At 36.5% G+C, this 16,299-nt stretch overlaps 1 protein-coding gene across 1 annotated transcript in view; it reads left to right on the forward strand.

Moving 5' to 3' along the window:
* The window catches only part of CA10 (carbonic anhydrase 10), a 696,068-nt gene that overhangs the window by 284,312 nt on the left and 395,457 nt on the right, over positions 1–16,299 (forward strand). Inside the window, exon 3 of the mRNA XM_044676329.1 lies at positions 8,106–8,248. Within this exon, the coding sequence (XP_044532264.1) occupies positions 8,106–8,248 (143 nt within the window). The remainder of the gene's footprint in view (positions 1–8,105; positions 8,249–16,299) is intronic.

The raw sequence follows: 16,299 nt of genomic DNA on the forward strand, positions 1-16,299 counted from the left end.
TGAATAGAATGGGATATTATTTTTTAAAGGAATAAGAAATAGTAATATACTGTGAAAAAGAAAATGAGAAAGGATTGGGGATATATTATCTCCCATGAGAAGACATGAAAGAATCAATATAGTAGAAGGGAATATGAAGGGGTGATAAATAAGCAAATCTTGAGCCTTACTCTCATCAGAATTGGCCACTCCCCTGCTCCCCTTGGTTTATCCCTTCTGACTTTCTCAATAGGGTTAGATAGAGTTTTATATCCCAATGGATAATATAGCTACTCTTCCCTCTCCGGGTTGATTACACTGAGAGTAAGGTTTAAATATTACCTCTTAATGCTCTCTTCCTCTCCTTCTCATAATAGTATTCATCCCTTCCCCTACCCATGCTCTCTTTGTGTGTAATAGAATATCCTATTTTTCTTATTCCTTCAAGTTTCTCTTGGTGTCCTCTACTATTCACCCCCTCTTTCCCACCCCCCCATATCATCTTAGACCATTTAGTATTCCAACATATCCCTATGAATAATTCTTTTAATTACTATAATAGTGAATACCATAATAGTGAATAGAGTTCACTACGGAGAATTATACATAATATTTCTCCACTTAGGAATACAGATAATTAGATCTTATTGAAGCCCTTAAAGAGGCAAATTTAAAAAATGTGAGTTTTCTTACTTTCCTTCTGTTTTTTATTTAACTTTTCATGTTTGTCTTGATTTTTGTGGTTGGATATTGAACTTTCCATTTAGTCCTGGTCTTTTCTGTGCAAATACTTGGAAATCTTCAATTTTGTTGAATGCCTATACTTTCTCATGGAAGTATATAGTCAGTTTTGATGGGTAGTTGATCCTTGGTTGTAGACCCAGTTCTCTTGCCTTTCTGAATATCATATTCCAAGCCTTGCGGTCTTTTAGTGTGGAGGCTGCCAGATCCTGTGTGATCATGATTGGTGCTCCTTGATATCTGAATTGTCTTTTCTGGCTTCTTGTAAGATTTTTTCTTTTACTTGGAAGCTCTTGAATTTGGCTATTATATTCCTGGGGGTTGTCTTTTCTGGGTCTAGTGTAGAGGGTGATCGATGAATCCTTTAATGTCTATATTGCCCCCTTGTTGTTGAACTTTAGGGCAGTATAGCTAAATAATTTCTTTTAGCATGGAGTCCAAATTTATATTAATTTCTGCTTTTTCAGGAAGACCAATGATTCTCAAATTGTCTCTTCTAGACCAGTTTTCTTGGTCTGTCAATTTCTCATTGAGATATTTCATGTTTCCTTCTATTTTATCAGTCCTTTGACTTTGTTTTATTTTTTCTTTCTGTCTTGAGAGATCATTGGCTTCTATTTGCCCAATTCTTGTGTTTAGAGACTTGTTTTCTGCTATCTATAAGCTTTTGATTTTCCTTTTCGATTTGGTCTGCCCTGTTTTCCAGCTGTTTGATTTTGATCTCCAATTTGCTTATGAATTCTTTTGATTTGAGGGCATGTTTTTCAAATTGCCCAATTCTAGACTTTAGAGACTGGTTTTGGGCTGTAATGTTTTGGTTTTCCTTTTCAATCTGGTCATTTCTGGTCTTTGATTTACTTGCCTCACTTTCCAATTGCGAAATTGTGTTTTAAACTGTTATTTTCTTGCCAGATCTCTTCCATCTTTCTCATAATCTTAGATTTGAACTCTTCAAGACCTTGTGTCCCATTTTCATTTTTTTTGGGAAGGTTTGGATATGGTTACTTGTTTGTTCTCCTCTGCCATTTGCTCCATTGTCTTAATTTTTTCTGTGTAAAAGTTGTCGAGTGTTAAAGGTTTCTTCTTCATCTTTCTCTTCTGGGGTTCCTGAGTCTGGCTTGCCATTGTGAGCTGCGTGCCCTCTCAGCTTTATCCTCATGCCCAGGGTCTGTCTGCTCTCTTTATGCTCCTGAGGTCTCAGGTCTAGTTGTTCTCAGGGTCAAGCCTCCTGGTGGTCCACTTGCTTGTTCTTCTGCCTAAAGCTCCTTTAACAGTCTCAGGGCGCTGCTTCCACAGTAGTGCACCCTTCTGAGCTGGGTCCCCACTCAAGGTCCATGCCTGCTCTCAGGATCTGAGTCTGTGCCTGCGCTCAGGATCTGTGTTCAAAGTCAGCACATTCGTTAGCCTCTTGGGTTCTTAAGTTTTCCTGCACTCAGGAGCAGGCCCTGGAGATGCCAATGACTTAACTGGTGCCCCAAACTTGCTCTAACTCCTTTGAGCTGGCTTTGGCACTGTAGGTGGTGTGGGGGGTAGGGGGTTGCTCAGCTCGCATTTTAGCAAGAGCTATTTCACCCCTTTTTAGCATGAAAGTGTCCCGATTCCAAGTACCTTCAATGCCGCACCCTGTTGTGTGGTCCCTTTGTTTGTCTGGATTTGTTTTTATGTCTTTTTGAGGAGTCCTGTATGAATGGGTTAGAAGAGGTCAAGCAGCTGCTTTTTACTCTGCCGCCACCTTAACCCAGAAACCTTCTTATTATTTTTATACTTCTTTTGAAACTTGAAAGGATTTGATAATGAGTTGTTGAAAAAAAAAAAGTTGAGATTTGATTTTGGTTGATTGGTTCCAAATCCTTTTCAGGATTTCCCTTCCCTTTCTCTTTAAATAAAATGTGTGCCTTTGGGCAAATCTCTTAACCTCTCTGGTTGTAGAAAAAACTCAAAAGGAAGAAGTTTATTTTGTTTAAAAACTATGTTTTTGAATTTATAGAATTGAGAAATTTGACAAATGTCATTTTTGTGCCAGAAGATAGTGTTCCCTAAAGATATTAAGTGATTTTCAATGAGGGATCAGAACAAGAGATGCTAAAAATTAGAAGCATAAATAAGAGTCTAAGGAAAAAGTATAAAGCTTCAGAATAACAAAACAGATCATAAGTTGTGATTCGATTATAAACATAGGCCTCAAATTCTTTGTCTGGAAGAACCATTTTTTGTAGTCTATGTTTTGAAAGCTGAGCCAATAAGGTCCTTTTAAATTTGAAGGAGTTAGAGTTTTAACTGCATTGATTCATTCAGGCTAAGTATTTCTGCTTTCCAATTAAAGGCTGTACCATTATAGTAGCTCTAGACTCACATAGGCTAGGCTTGATCTTGGAAGCTTAACAACTAAATAATTCTTTGGCTCTTGCCCTACCCTAGGTTTTCACCAGGAACATCAAATTTTGACCCACTTTACCCCACCCCCTGGGTTTCCCCTGGTACCTCAGTTTTTATCTCATTCCCAGGGCTTCCTCCAAAAGAGGGGAAAAGGTCCTTAGCATTCCCTGGAAGTACCAAAAATAACAAGATGTCAAATATAGGACAACAGAAATTCAAAGGACTCCTACTTAAGCCCATTAATAGAGACAACTCTGGTGGCCCTCCTTGCTCACTAGTATATCTTTCAGTCTTACAATATTACTTGGGTTCCCACCTCCAAAAAGGGTAAAGAATTTTGTGATCTGGTAGATCTGAATTCTACTTCCACCTCTGACAGTGTCATGTTGATTAATTCCTCTGTGCTCCAATGTCCTCCATATGTAATTGAGCTAGCAATGTATACTCTGACTATAAGGGAAAATAAGTTGAAGCTTCATTGATTTCCTCAGTAGAAAATGCATCCCAGGTAGTTGTAGCTTCCTTGATGGGTATTCAGCCTCAGAAGCAAGAAGCAAAAAGCAAGAAACTCTGAGGATATCTCCTCAGGGGGAGGAGAAAAGAGAGATTTATTCTTGGTATAGTCAATTCCTATGACATGATGGACTTATTAGAAGGGGTGAAACAGCTATAGGTATTCAATACATTGTTCCAGGGGTTATACAGTATATTCAGGGAAGGCTAGCACCTCTGGTGTGAGGGCTTGCTGAGCCCTTTACAGGGATGCTCATCTTCCTCTGGGGTCCACCTGCTCTCACCTATGGCTCTAAGAAGATAGAGCATTCACCACAAAAAACAGTAAAAATACCTCAGCAGACAGGCTAAAACCAAGTTGTGGGTATTTGAAAGGCCTCAGACTCATTGGTGAGTTGGGGAGACGTCTAGCCCAGGCATGTGAAGACTTTTCCAGTTAGAACGGGAGGATGAGAATGGTTTGTTCTAAAGGCCAAGGCAAAAGAAGTGGGCACTGTGGAGTTCTTAGAGCTTGGTTAAATATCAGAGAAGCCAAAGTTGTCTACTGGGTCCCATGCCATCACCAATTGTTTCGATTTTTGTCATGCCACTGGATTTGGATGGGATGATGACTTTTGTGTAACTCTGCCTCACTTAAATTCAATTTATGCTTAAGTCAAAAGACATTACTAATGACATCATTTTGGTCCTCTTTGAGTGTGAAGTATAAAATCCAACCAATATTATGCCAGGTGCCAAGGTAAAACAATAAATAAGACCTGACCTCTGTCTTCAAGAAGCTTACCACCAAACAGGGATGGTAGGATGTGCATATAAACAAGTACAGGTATCCTGTACACATTACTACTTTCCCCACTGCAGTTTTGATATGTAGTGGGTAGGCATAAAAAATTAAATGGCAATTTGGGGTGGGGGGAATTGCAAAAGCCACAGACAACACATGAAGCAGAGCAGATGACACAGAAAAAATTTAGAAATTCAGAAATGAACAATATATATAGTATAATAATATATTTTATCTTTTAATACCATAAATATACACAATTCCAAAATTTTGCAACAAAGTACTATAAATACCCAATAAAAGAAAAAGAAAAAATTCAGATTTCTTCTCTGACATGAGGGGAGGGCCAAAAATGTTTACAGAAATTTCTAGATCCTGGGGTGTTATAACCTCTAATCTCTCCCACCATGTGGAAGGGACACCTGTAATACACATTAAATTATGAGAAGTACATGGAAAGTAGAAATAGGATATAAATTTTTACAACTACTCCTAACTGGGAAGGTGAGGGAAAGTTTCATTTAAGAAATGACATTCGGTAAGAGTCTTGATAGAGGATGGAGATTTCAAGAGGACATGGTTTAGAATGGCCAAAGGAATGAAAGCAGAGTAGAAAAGAAGTCAGTGGCTCCTTGGGTCTGGAGCACAAATATAAAAAGTATGAAATAAAATAGAAAAAAGTAAATTGGAACTAGATTATAAAGGGACCTGGATCCATTTGTGTTTAGGGTCAAGCTGAGGAATAAAAGAATAAGCATTTAGATAGCACCTATGTACCAGACACTTTTACAATTATTATCTCTGTGAGTTCGGAGCTATTATTATCTCCATTGACTTGCCCACAGTCACACACAAACACATTAACTGTTTGAGGCCATATTTGAACCCAGATCCTCCTGACTCCAGGCCCAGTATTCCATTCATTGCACTACCAGATATGTCTAAAGAAAGAATTGAAGCCTAACTCCAAGTCGTATTTTCATTGAAAACAAATTTTTAGACTGTTCTTGGTTCATCCTACACTAGTTATTTCTCTAAATTAAAAAAAAAGTCTGAATGTCTTTCTATATGGAAATCCATTCAATTGAAAGTTTAAATTTAACATAGAAATTTAATATCATTTACACATATATAGAGAGAGCACTAAATACTATTTTTTTTTCTTTTCCATTAAATAAATGCTATCTCCTTCTGAGAGCAATAGGATAATGATACAGTGCTTGTCTGGATGAGAGTACAATCAAATTACAATGGTAGGATTTCAAATTTCTGTCCATAATTGATGGGTGAGAGTGATTTTTTAAATTTATTTTTAATTTTTAATTTTTAAATTTTAATTTTAATAATTTAATTATTAATTTTTTTGTCATATCATTTTGGTCTTGACAACTTACCAAAATACCTTATGGGTTCAGGGCACATAATATAACAAAAAGAGCCCTGGGTTTGGAGCCTAGGTTCTATTCTTTCGAAGACAAGGGCTATCCATATCTAGGCTTCACTTTTCTCACCTGCAAAGTAATAGGTTAAGGAATAGATACTAGGTCAAAATACTGACCAAATGTTTCTTTGAAGAAAGACTGCAAACTATTCCAAATCATAGGAAATTTTACTCCAAATCACTAACAGTAAAACAAGTAGAAAACAAAACAAATCCAAGGTCACACATGCAATAAACTGACAAAGATGACAAATGCAGAAATAGCATTAGAGATGTTGCAGGGAAATAGACACATGAATGCACTATTACTATATTTTAAAAAGGATATTTTAATTCTCCCTTTGGCTCAGAAGTTGCATTTCTAGGTTCATCCCTGAAAGAGGTCAAAGAGAGAAGCAAAGGTCTATATTTACCAAAATATTCATAGCAGCATTTTTCTGGCCTAAAGAATGATAAAGTACATGCACTTCAGGTGGGCAATGGCTAAATAAATTATGGTATTACTGTATGGTAAGATTGATAAATATTAGATATTTACTGAAACTTGAAAAGATTTCCACAACTGATTGTGTAGTAGAGGTTCACAAGTCATAAGTTTAACTGTCCCATTTTAAAGATAAAAACAATATTTACAATGACTACAACAATATCAATGAAAAGAACGGTATAATGAAATGGAATGTTTTGCAATTATGATGACTAAGTTTGGCTCCAAAGAAAAGATGAGAAATTGAAAAGTAAATGCTGATATTATCCCCAGTTTCTAGATAAGGAAACTGAGGCTCAGAGGGGATAATGGGTCTGACTAGCTGTGAGTGGGTCTGTGGGTCTCACAGCTAGTGTCTGAGATGGGACTTGTAGTCAGGTCTTTATATTCCAGGTCCAAGACTCTATCCACTATACCAAGATGCCTCCCCAAATTAATGCTATATTAATATGATAGTGCTTAACAACTAAAATAGCGCAGTGATAAGAGCGTATACTAGATGATCTTCAAGGTTCTTCTAAGCCCTGAGATTCTATATATTTGTAAGTGTCTATCTCAAAAAATTTCAAACTTGCCAAGTATAGATAGTAACCAATGGATCCTCAAATCATCCCTCCCTAATAGGATCAATCTGTCCTTCTAAATCTTGAGATATGGAAAGAATAGGTGAATTAATAATGATAGCTGGCATTTATATAGTGTTTTAAAGTTTAAAAGGCACTTTGCAAATGTAATCTTGTTTCATCCTCATAACAACCCAGCAATCCTAGAGTGTAGATGCTATTATTTCCCCCATTTTACAAATGAGGCAGAACAGTTAATGACTTGTCAGCGTCTAACAGTATGGGCAGTCAGTTGGAATAGCGGATAGAACACTGGGTTTGGAATCAGGAAGATTCATCTTCCTGAGTTCAAATCTGACTTCAGATACTTACTAGCTGGGTGACTCCAGGCAAATCACTTAACCCTGTTTGCCTCAGTTTTCTCATCTGTGAAATGAGCTGGAGAAGGAAATGGCAAACCACTCAGGATCTTTGCCAAGAAAAACCCAAATGTTGTCATGAAGAATTGGGCATGACTAAAAAACAATTGAACAATAGCACAGTAAAACAGACAGTAAGTATCTGAGACCATTTTTTTTAATTTTAAACCCTTAACTTCTGTGTATTGACTTATAGGTGGAAGAGTGGTAAGGGTAGGCAATGGGGGTCAAGTGACTTGCCCAGGGTCACACAGCTGGGAAGTGTCTGAGGCCAGATTTGAACCTAGGACCTCCCGTCTCTAGGCCTGGCTCTCAATCCACTGAGCTACCCAGCTGCCCCTGTCCAGTATTCTGTCTAGTATCTATTCATGCCCCACCTCTGTCATCCTAATGGCCTATAAATCCTAAGATCACAGAGCTGAAACAAGTAAAGACTGAAATCCAGGCTTGATGGTACAGTTCAAAGAGTAATTTGGAGTCAAATGATCTGAATTCAAATCCCAACTTTTCCCCTACTCAGTGTTAAGCCCTCTAGACCTCATTTTTCTCATCTGTAATATGAATAGATTGTAATCTTTAATATGAAAGGGTTTAAATAGGTAGACCCCAAGGTCCCTTCCAGCTCTAAATATATGATCCTATATATCCATGTGTGTGCTTTCTCTAGTAGACAGTGATGCACCGTGAGCCTTATTCATTTGTAAAAGTTGGCTCTGCAGTTTGTACTGCAAATATTTTCTTTCCTCTGTCCTCAGCCTTCACTCCCTCTCTAACTCTTCACTGTTCTCCTTTACCTTTATAGTTCCTTCCTTCTGGGGATTGGTCAACTCAGCTTGGAATCTTTGTTCTGTTGGAAAACGACAGTCACCAGTCAACATAGAAACCAGTCATATGATCTTCGACCCTTTCCTAACACCACTACGCATCAACACTGGTGGCAGAAAGGTAAAGAGCATTGTCATGCTTGGCATGTAAAATGAAGAATGAGGTAATGTTGGTTACTACTATGTTATTTAGACTGTTGTCCTCTTAACAGAATAGTCTGTCTTTCATCTTTTGAATTATATAGCCTTCTGATGGAATGCCAAAGAATTTCTGGTATGTGTAAATTGCACATTATTGCTTTTCTCACCAGCTATTGCTGTCCTCATCCTTCTAATTACCTTGTACCTCTTGGAGACTTCCCAAGGTCTTGTTCCCTGCTACCTTCCAAAGGTCAAAAAAATAATATGCTATATTACTTGCAAAACACATTGGGAAAACAGACTGCTCTCAGAAACATGTTTGCCTGGGTCCTCAAGGATTCCTTTCTCCCTTGACCAATGATTCACTTAAAGATTTTTTTCTTAATGAGAAATAGAGGAAATGAAAATGATAGTAAATTCAGATCTTAACCATCACAGGATAAAAACAAACAAAAATGACCCTAGATGATTTATTTTTAAAAATCAATAATTAATCTTCCTAAAAGAAATCTTACTGGCTAGGAATATTGCCTATTTCACAGAAATGCTTAGCTTTGCTTTGTGATACCTACACTAAAATTGGTCCCAGAGATGATGATCTGATTCTTAATTTGTACATCAACACAGCCTCAGTTGTTATGGCTCCCTGCACTATTCCCATCCTCTTATGTTAGCATTTTTCCTCACAGTTATATTTCTATTTAGCTTCCTTCTGATGATGAGTTGATAATAAAGGGGTGAAAAACTACACATTGAAAGTTGTATTTGAAGGTTATTTAACTGCTTTGAATTTAAGAAGATTTTAAAGGGTTTCTCATGCAAGGCAATGAGGTTTGAAATGATAGGCAATTTGGGGTTTTTGCAGGGGAGAAAGGGTGTGTTGCTAATTATCCAGGATTCTGGATTATTTGTGCTCTCTACATCTCTTTTCTTCTTTTACCCATTGGCCAAATCACTGCACACTAATCTTCCTACCAGACCTGCTTCCCAACTTGATTGAGGTCCTGATGTAATTAGAAAGAGATTCTTTCCCTTTAGATACTCTGGATTTTTGTCATGTCATTGTCAGAAAGTCTAATGAGTCCTTAAGGAGCTGTCAGTGCGTTGCTCAAATTATACACCAGGAATTGAAGGATTGTGTGCAAATGGATGCTAAAATATGCCTTCTCCTGTGTTTAAGTTAATGATTTGTTCTGTTTACCTCTGCAGAATTTGTATGTTGTCCTGGTTATTCATGGATTCCTTCATGCCAGGAGAAGGCCCTGCAAACATTATGTGGTTCCTTCCCCATCTTCCAGAAAAGATTAGTCAAACCTAGAGATTTTTATTTGTACTTTTTTTTTCTATTCCCAAAGACTAATTAGCAACATACACATGTATACACAAAATTTTTATTTTAGTTTTTGAGATTATCTCTCCCTACTCTTTTCCAGCCCAGTCTAGGAGTCTAGCAACCATACATAGTCTGACATCACTTTTCACTGGCCTGGGAATTTTGACCTACTCAATTACCAATCTGAGATGATTCACCTCTCCTTAAGCAACCTGGCTTCTTCCTCTTCCCATCTTCTACTCTCAGTGACTCATTCTATTGTTATTAGTGGGGAAAGGAGTTAGTGGGAACATCTTATCAGCTTTAATTCTTCTGAAGCTCAGAACTCCTTAACTCAAGCAATCCACCACTCTCATTCTTCCCAGTAGCAGAGGCTACAAGCATGTACTACTATTTGTGGCTCACACTTTGAAAACATGTTTATGAGAATTGATTCATTGGCATTCAAGAAGGGAAAAACTGTACCAAGTTTAAAATGTTTTGATTTCGACTAAATACCCCATGGAAATGGAGTATTTATAATTCCTGGAATTGTATGTTTTACTTTTCCTATGAAATAAGTGATTTGTAAATCAGCCATGCTTTCTAGCTCTCTCCAAAGATGATTATATGGTTCCTGAACACTTTAAGGCACTTTTCTTTTTATCCCAATCCATTTTCAAATATTTGGGCTATTGGAAACATGAAATGCTTGCAACGTAAATATTTGAATCTGAGACCATGTGTGCTGTCAACCATCAGCAGAGCTGTCGGATTGTCTGATGCTTCTGTTTACGTTTTCAAAAGGTGGGAAATGAAATCCAGGTGGTGTGAGGATAAACGGACTGGCAGTGGCAGAATTTAAAATCTGGAGCCAATAACTAAACTGTGGTAGCAACTTTTTAAAAATTCAGTTTTATAAAACTTGGTGTATTGAGAATCATCTCAATATATTTAAAGGAAATATGGGTCTTAATAGCTATTCTTAATGAGGTATTGCCTCTCTGTGATATTTTCATAGAATGGCTTTTCAGTATATTTTAGGGGCAAGCAAATACTTTCCTAAGAAAAGGAAACTGTAGCCAGTTATACATCTTCTCTGTGCCAAGTTCCAGAGATATAAAGACAAAGAAGGAAACAATCTTCCTTCAGGAAGGGCTGAGGAAAAACATGACTACTTTTTCTCTACAGAGGCAGGGAAAAGGGAAGTCCAAGATAGATCACATATGTTTATAACTGTGGTGAGTTGGGAGAGTCAGACTTGTTCTGAATAGCCTCTACGTAATATATATTTAACACAAAACATTTAGAAACAACTGCACCACCCCCCCAATGATTTTTGTGCTTTAAAGAAAGACTGCATTTTGCAAATCTAAGATCCAATGTGTGCCAATGTACTGTTGACAATAATCACAGTAACTATGTCTTTTATGTTGTTGTTTTAAATATATTAACATCATTCTTTAGTTGTTAGAAGATGCTTTAAATACACCTGGCTCGTGAAACTACTTCAGCAGTGGGCTTGCCTTGTTACTGCTTCTTTGTTTCAAATCTTTAATATGGCATATTGCTCTGATGATGAATTAAGAGCTTTTCTCAGCATGGGCTCAGATTGAAATTCAACCTCAAATCAGAAGCATAACAAGGTTTATTCACTGAGTTTCAATAATTAGATGGTAATCAAGACCAACTATGTTACCAGTATTATAAAGAACTTTTCTTTTCCATGTTTCCTTTCTCTAGTAAATTACTGCTCTTAACCAATCAGTTGTCTCCTCTAGTTTCTATTAGGGAATCTATTTACCTGAGCTTCCATGGGTAGGTAGTCCATATTGGTCCCCTGGCCCCTGTGTAAAAGAATAGATTCTCAGGAGTCTAAATAGTTGTTATAGATTGGCTAATCAAACCTGTACCTTAGGCATGAATCCCATTTATATCATTCATAACAAGTCATCACCTAGTACCTTTCAATTTGCTACCATGGCACAGTGGACAAACCATTCTAATTAGATTAAAAAAAAAACCTAGATTCAAAGTCTATCAGTGCCACTTAACTAGTTGTGTAACCTTGGGCAGTTTACCTCTTTGAACCTCAGTTTCTTCATCCATAAAATGGGGAGCATAACATCTTGTGAGGTTGTTGCAAGAAAAGTGAATGAAAGTGCATGCAAACCATATATGAATGTGCTTTGTAAAGCACCATGTAAATTATGATTGCCCAGAAAATAGACCATTACATTTCTAGACAGCTAAAATTTTTAGGAAGTTCCTCTTCCCCACCCCACCCCCCCATATTAATAAAATTTACTTCTCTGCAATCTATTGGTTCTGCTCTGGTCCTCTCTGGGACCATGAAAGTCCTTCAAACACTGAAAGATGACTGATTATAAAAACCCTGAGTCTTCTCTTCCCTAGGCTAAATCACTCTGACTTTATTAAGATGACTCCAAAAAGCGGCAATAAGGAAAAGGCAATAAATTGTGAACAATTGGGAACCACAACTTGTGAACCATCTCTTTCATTTTTGCTTACGATTAGAACCAGGGCCTCATTATTAAGAGATATGGGGAAGTATTAAAGTGATTCTTTCTGACAGTGGAAAAATGGAAAAGGCCTTAGCTAACACCTCATAGCTCAAACTACTCATCCAACCTAGAAAACACTATAATCTGTCCTTCTCTATATCTGTGGTTCCATTGCTTCTATCATTAGACAAAGCCTCCACTTCCACCTGTGGGCAATTAGATTAGACTATTTATACTGTTTTGAATCCATTCCAGATCAGTCAAACTTTTGTAAAGGCAGTATATTATTTTTCATAGAATCATCAGGTAAAAATAACAACTGATGTTTTAACTATATCTTTTTCAGGCTTACAAAGTACATATGTATATATTTGTAATATATATTTGTATAGATAATATATCATGTATAATACATTATTTACATATAATATTACATTTGTACATATATACATGCAAATGAGCATATTATATATGTTGTAAATATGTGTTTATGTGTATATATTGTTGTTCGGTCATTTCAACCATGCCTGACTCTTTTATGACCCCATTTTGGGTTTTCTTAGCAAACATACTAGAATGGTTTGCCATTTCCTTCTCTAACTCATTTTACAGAAAAGGAAACTGTGGCAAAATATACTTGTATAAGATCATGTAGGTAATAAATGTCTGACACCAGATTTAAACTCAAGAAGATAAGAATTCCTGACTCCATGCCTCCAGGACTCTATCCACTATACCACTTAGGTGCCTGTGTGTGTTTATGTATGCATATATTTTTGTGTGTATATATGAATGTATGTATACGTATGTATGTGTATAGATATAGATGTAATTAAAGCCTCACAGCAAAATCCTGTGAGACAGATATAATTAATCCTGTTTTAGAGACAAAACTGAGACTCTGGGATGAGTAAATGATTTTTTTATCCTCTCATTGCTCATAAGTGTCAGAAACAATATTTGAATTTGTCTTACCTGCTCCAAGCCTAGTACTGTATTCACTATACCATAGCGGGATCTACAGTAGCTAATTCAACTCTCTTCTTTTATGGATGAGGAAACTGAGGCACCTTGACAAATTAAATAACTTATCCAAGGTCATGTAGTAATAAAATAGCAAAACCAGTGTGAGAATCTATTTTGCACATACTTTATTAATTCATATATCAGTGCCTGTATATTGGATAGGATTCCTGTGTCAGGGACAGGGACCATCCCGACTACAGATTTTTATGTTTTCCTTGTTTTTAGGAATCTCCGAATTTTAACAAAATTTGGTTAATAAATGTTCCTAGGAATCTCCAATTTTTAAAAGAATTTGGTTAATAAATGAAGAAGAGAAGGGTCCTTTTCTTGTGAATGTGTCTCCCTTGACATGGAGATGGGGAGAGGTGGATAGTTTGAGGGGCCACATGTTAATTGGCCACATATTAGTTTAGAAGATACTATTTTAGGACTGATAGTTTTTGCAATTTATTTGTGGGTGGTTTTTAGTCACACTGCTGCTATGACTACAGAAGAGTATCCTTAGAGTTGAGTGGGAAATGCTGTGGCTTTTAATATATTATTTGTTTTACCAGTAGAGTCAATTTGATATTTTATGCCTGGGGAAGGTGAAGTGAGTACGACTGTAGAGTTTTTTTTATTCTGTATTGTGTTTTTGTGGGAGTCAAGATTTTACTGGGGTTTCTTTGTTATACAGCTGTGGCTGATGGGCTTCAGTACTATTAGGGTGGATTTTGTTTATTACTATCTATATTGTATTAGAAGTGGTTTGTGTGCATTAGGTTAAATAAGTATTAGAGGGGTAGAAACTATGAATTTTATGAAGCCTATTTTGATTAGGCCTTTTTGGGTTGAGGTAATTGAAGAAGATGCTGTTGTGTGGAGATTCGCTTGGCCGTTGGGTCCTGTTTTTTCATATCATTTTAGAACAATTAGCATGGCAGCAATGCATTGGCCTAAATGTAAGTCTATTAGGGGTGAAACTCAGTGTAAGATGTGGGTGAAATATCTTAATATGTTTGAGAAGTTGTGAATATGGTTTATGTAGATGAGACATTTATTGTTGGTTAAGGAGTTAAGCTCAATGCCAATAAGAAGGCCAAGAATGGTAATGATGAGGGCTGATATTTTAATGAGAGTTGGCATAGTCATGGTAATTAGGATTGTTGGGAGAATGCTTATTGCTAGGGTAAAGCCCGCAAAGATGCTGCCTAGTGCTAGTTGTATGATGCAGTTAATGAGATTTTGGTTGTTTTTGTTCTTAGATGATATTGATGGGAAGCAGAAATGACCGAGTATGGAGAACCAGATAATGAATAAGCTGTAAAGGGCTGTGAGGGAGGTAGCAATTAGGGTCAGTGTTAGGGCTCATGCCTTAGTAGATGATGTATTTTATTTTATTTTCATTGATTTTACAAATATTTTATTACACTTTCTTTTTCCCCTCCTTTTTTTATTTAAAATATTTTCCAATGGTTACATGATTCATGATTCCCCTGGTATATTATATATTTAGGGCTTCCATAATTGAATCTTTTGAGTAGAATCCTACTAAAAAAGGGGTTCCTATAAGTACTAGGCTGTCTGTTATTAGGACAGACAATGTGATTGGTAAAGTAAATAGATCGCTATTTTTCTAATGTATTGTTCATCATTTTGCCTGTGGATAATGGAGCCAGAGCATAAGAATTGTATTACTTTGAAGAAAGCATTTGTGCAAATGTGTAGGAAGGCTAAGTATTGGTTAAGTCCAATTATAATTATTATTAGGCCTAGTTGGCTTGATGTTGAGAATGCTACAATTTTTTTGATATCATTTTGTGTGATTGCGCAAATAGCTGGAAATAGTTTTGTGATCACCCCTAAACATAAAGCAATTGTTAGGATTGTTTGGTTGTTTTCTCTTATCAGGTGAAATCAGATTAATAGAAAAATTCTTGCTACAACTATAGTGCTTGGATACAGAAGGGTTGATACTGGGGTTGGCCCTTTTATAATTGGGAGTAGTCATTGGTGGAGGGCAAATTGGGCTGATTTGCCTATAGTGGCAATGATTAAGCCTAGGAGGGCTAGTGTGTTTATGTTGGTAAAAAAATTCTACCAACTAGAAAAGTCTTGGGATTTTCAAGGGAGAGGCTTAATAATGAGCTTCTAAAATTCTATTTACTAAGCTGTCTGACCAGACTTCAGGGTCTCTGGTCTTTGAAAGAGGACCTCTTGTCATTTTATTGGTTATGGTGCTGGCCTAACTAATGATCTGATATAATCAATAAATTGATATTCTTACTCAAAAATCCTAATACTAAGACTGGAATCCAGATCCTCTGACTCTAAATTTCCAGCATTACCATTACTCCTGGTTCATACTAAACATCAGTCAGTTTTAAAAATAAATCTGCCTTGTATTATTATTCATTTCAATTCAGTAAATGTGGATGTTATTGTATTCAAATCATATTAAGAAATGATGTGAGAAAGAAAAAAAAGTAGCCCCTGCCCTCATGTGCCTTACATTCAACTCAGGGAATAAAATATGAACAGAATAAAATATAAAACAAGGCAGGGGATGGTAGGATCACATAGAGAGCTCTAGAAATTCTTTGAAAAATGAGAGAGCACCAAGGGATAGAGAAAGCATATGAGTAGGGAATCCTTCAAGGAGGAACTACCGAAACTGGCAGGATGGTAGAGATTTGGGAAAGTGAAAATAATGAGAGAATCCAGGGGAAAAAGGCCCTTTGAATGCATGGAGGTGGAAGATGAAATATCTAGTTGACAGAACAGCAAAAGGTCTTGGTTGGCTGGCAACTAGAGTGGAAACAAATGCAAAGTTCTATAAAACTTTATCTATAAAGTCCTATATGGGACTATATCTCTACAGAGATTGGTCAGAGCCAGATTAGGAACTGCCTAAAATTTCAGGCCAAGGTATTTGTATTTTATCTAAAAGGTAATGATAAAGTTCAATTAAACATTTTCAAACAGGATGTTATTTTATATGAATTTTGTTTCCATTTCTTTCCTTTAAAAAGTATATACACATATATGCATGTACCTACATGTATATGCATGTATGTGTATACATATAAAATCTACATGTGTGTATATGCATATAACATACATATCTGTGTATGTGTGTGTTTGTGTATATATATATATATATATGTATATATACATATATATATATGT

Source organism: Gracilinanus agilis, chromosome 4, assembly GCF_016433145.1.
Source record: "Gracilinanus agilis isolate LMUSP501 chromosome 4, AgileGrace, whole genome shotgun sequence".
In the NCBI taxonomy this organism is placed as follows: domain Eukaryota; kingdom Metazoa; phylum Chordata; class Mammalia; order Didelphimorphia; family Didelphidae; genus Gracilinanus; species Gracilinanus agilis.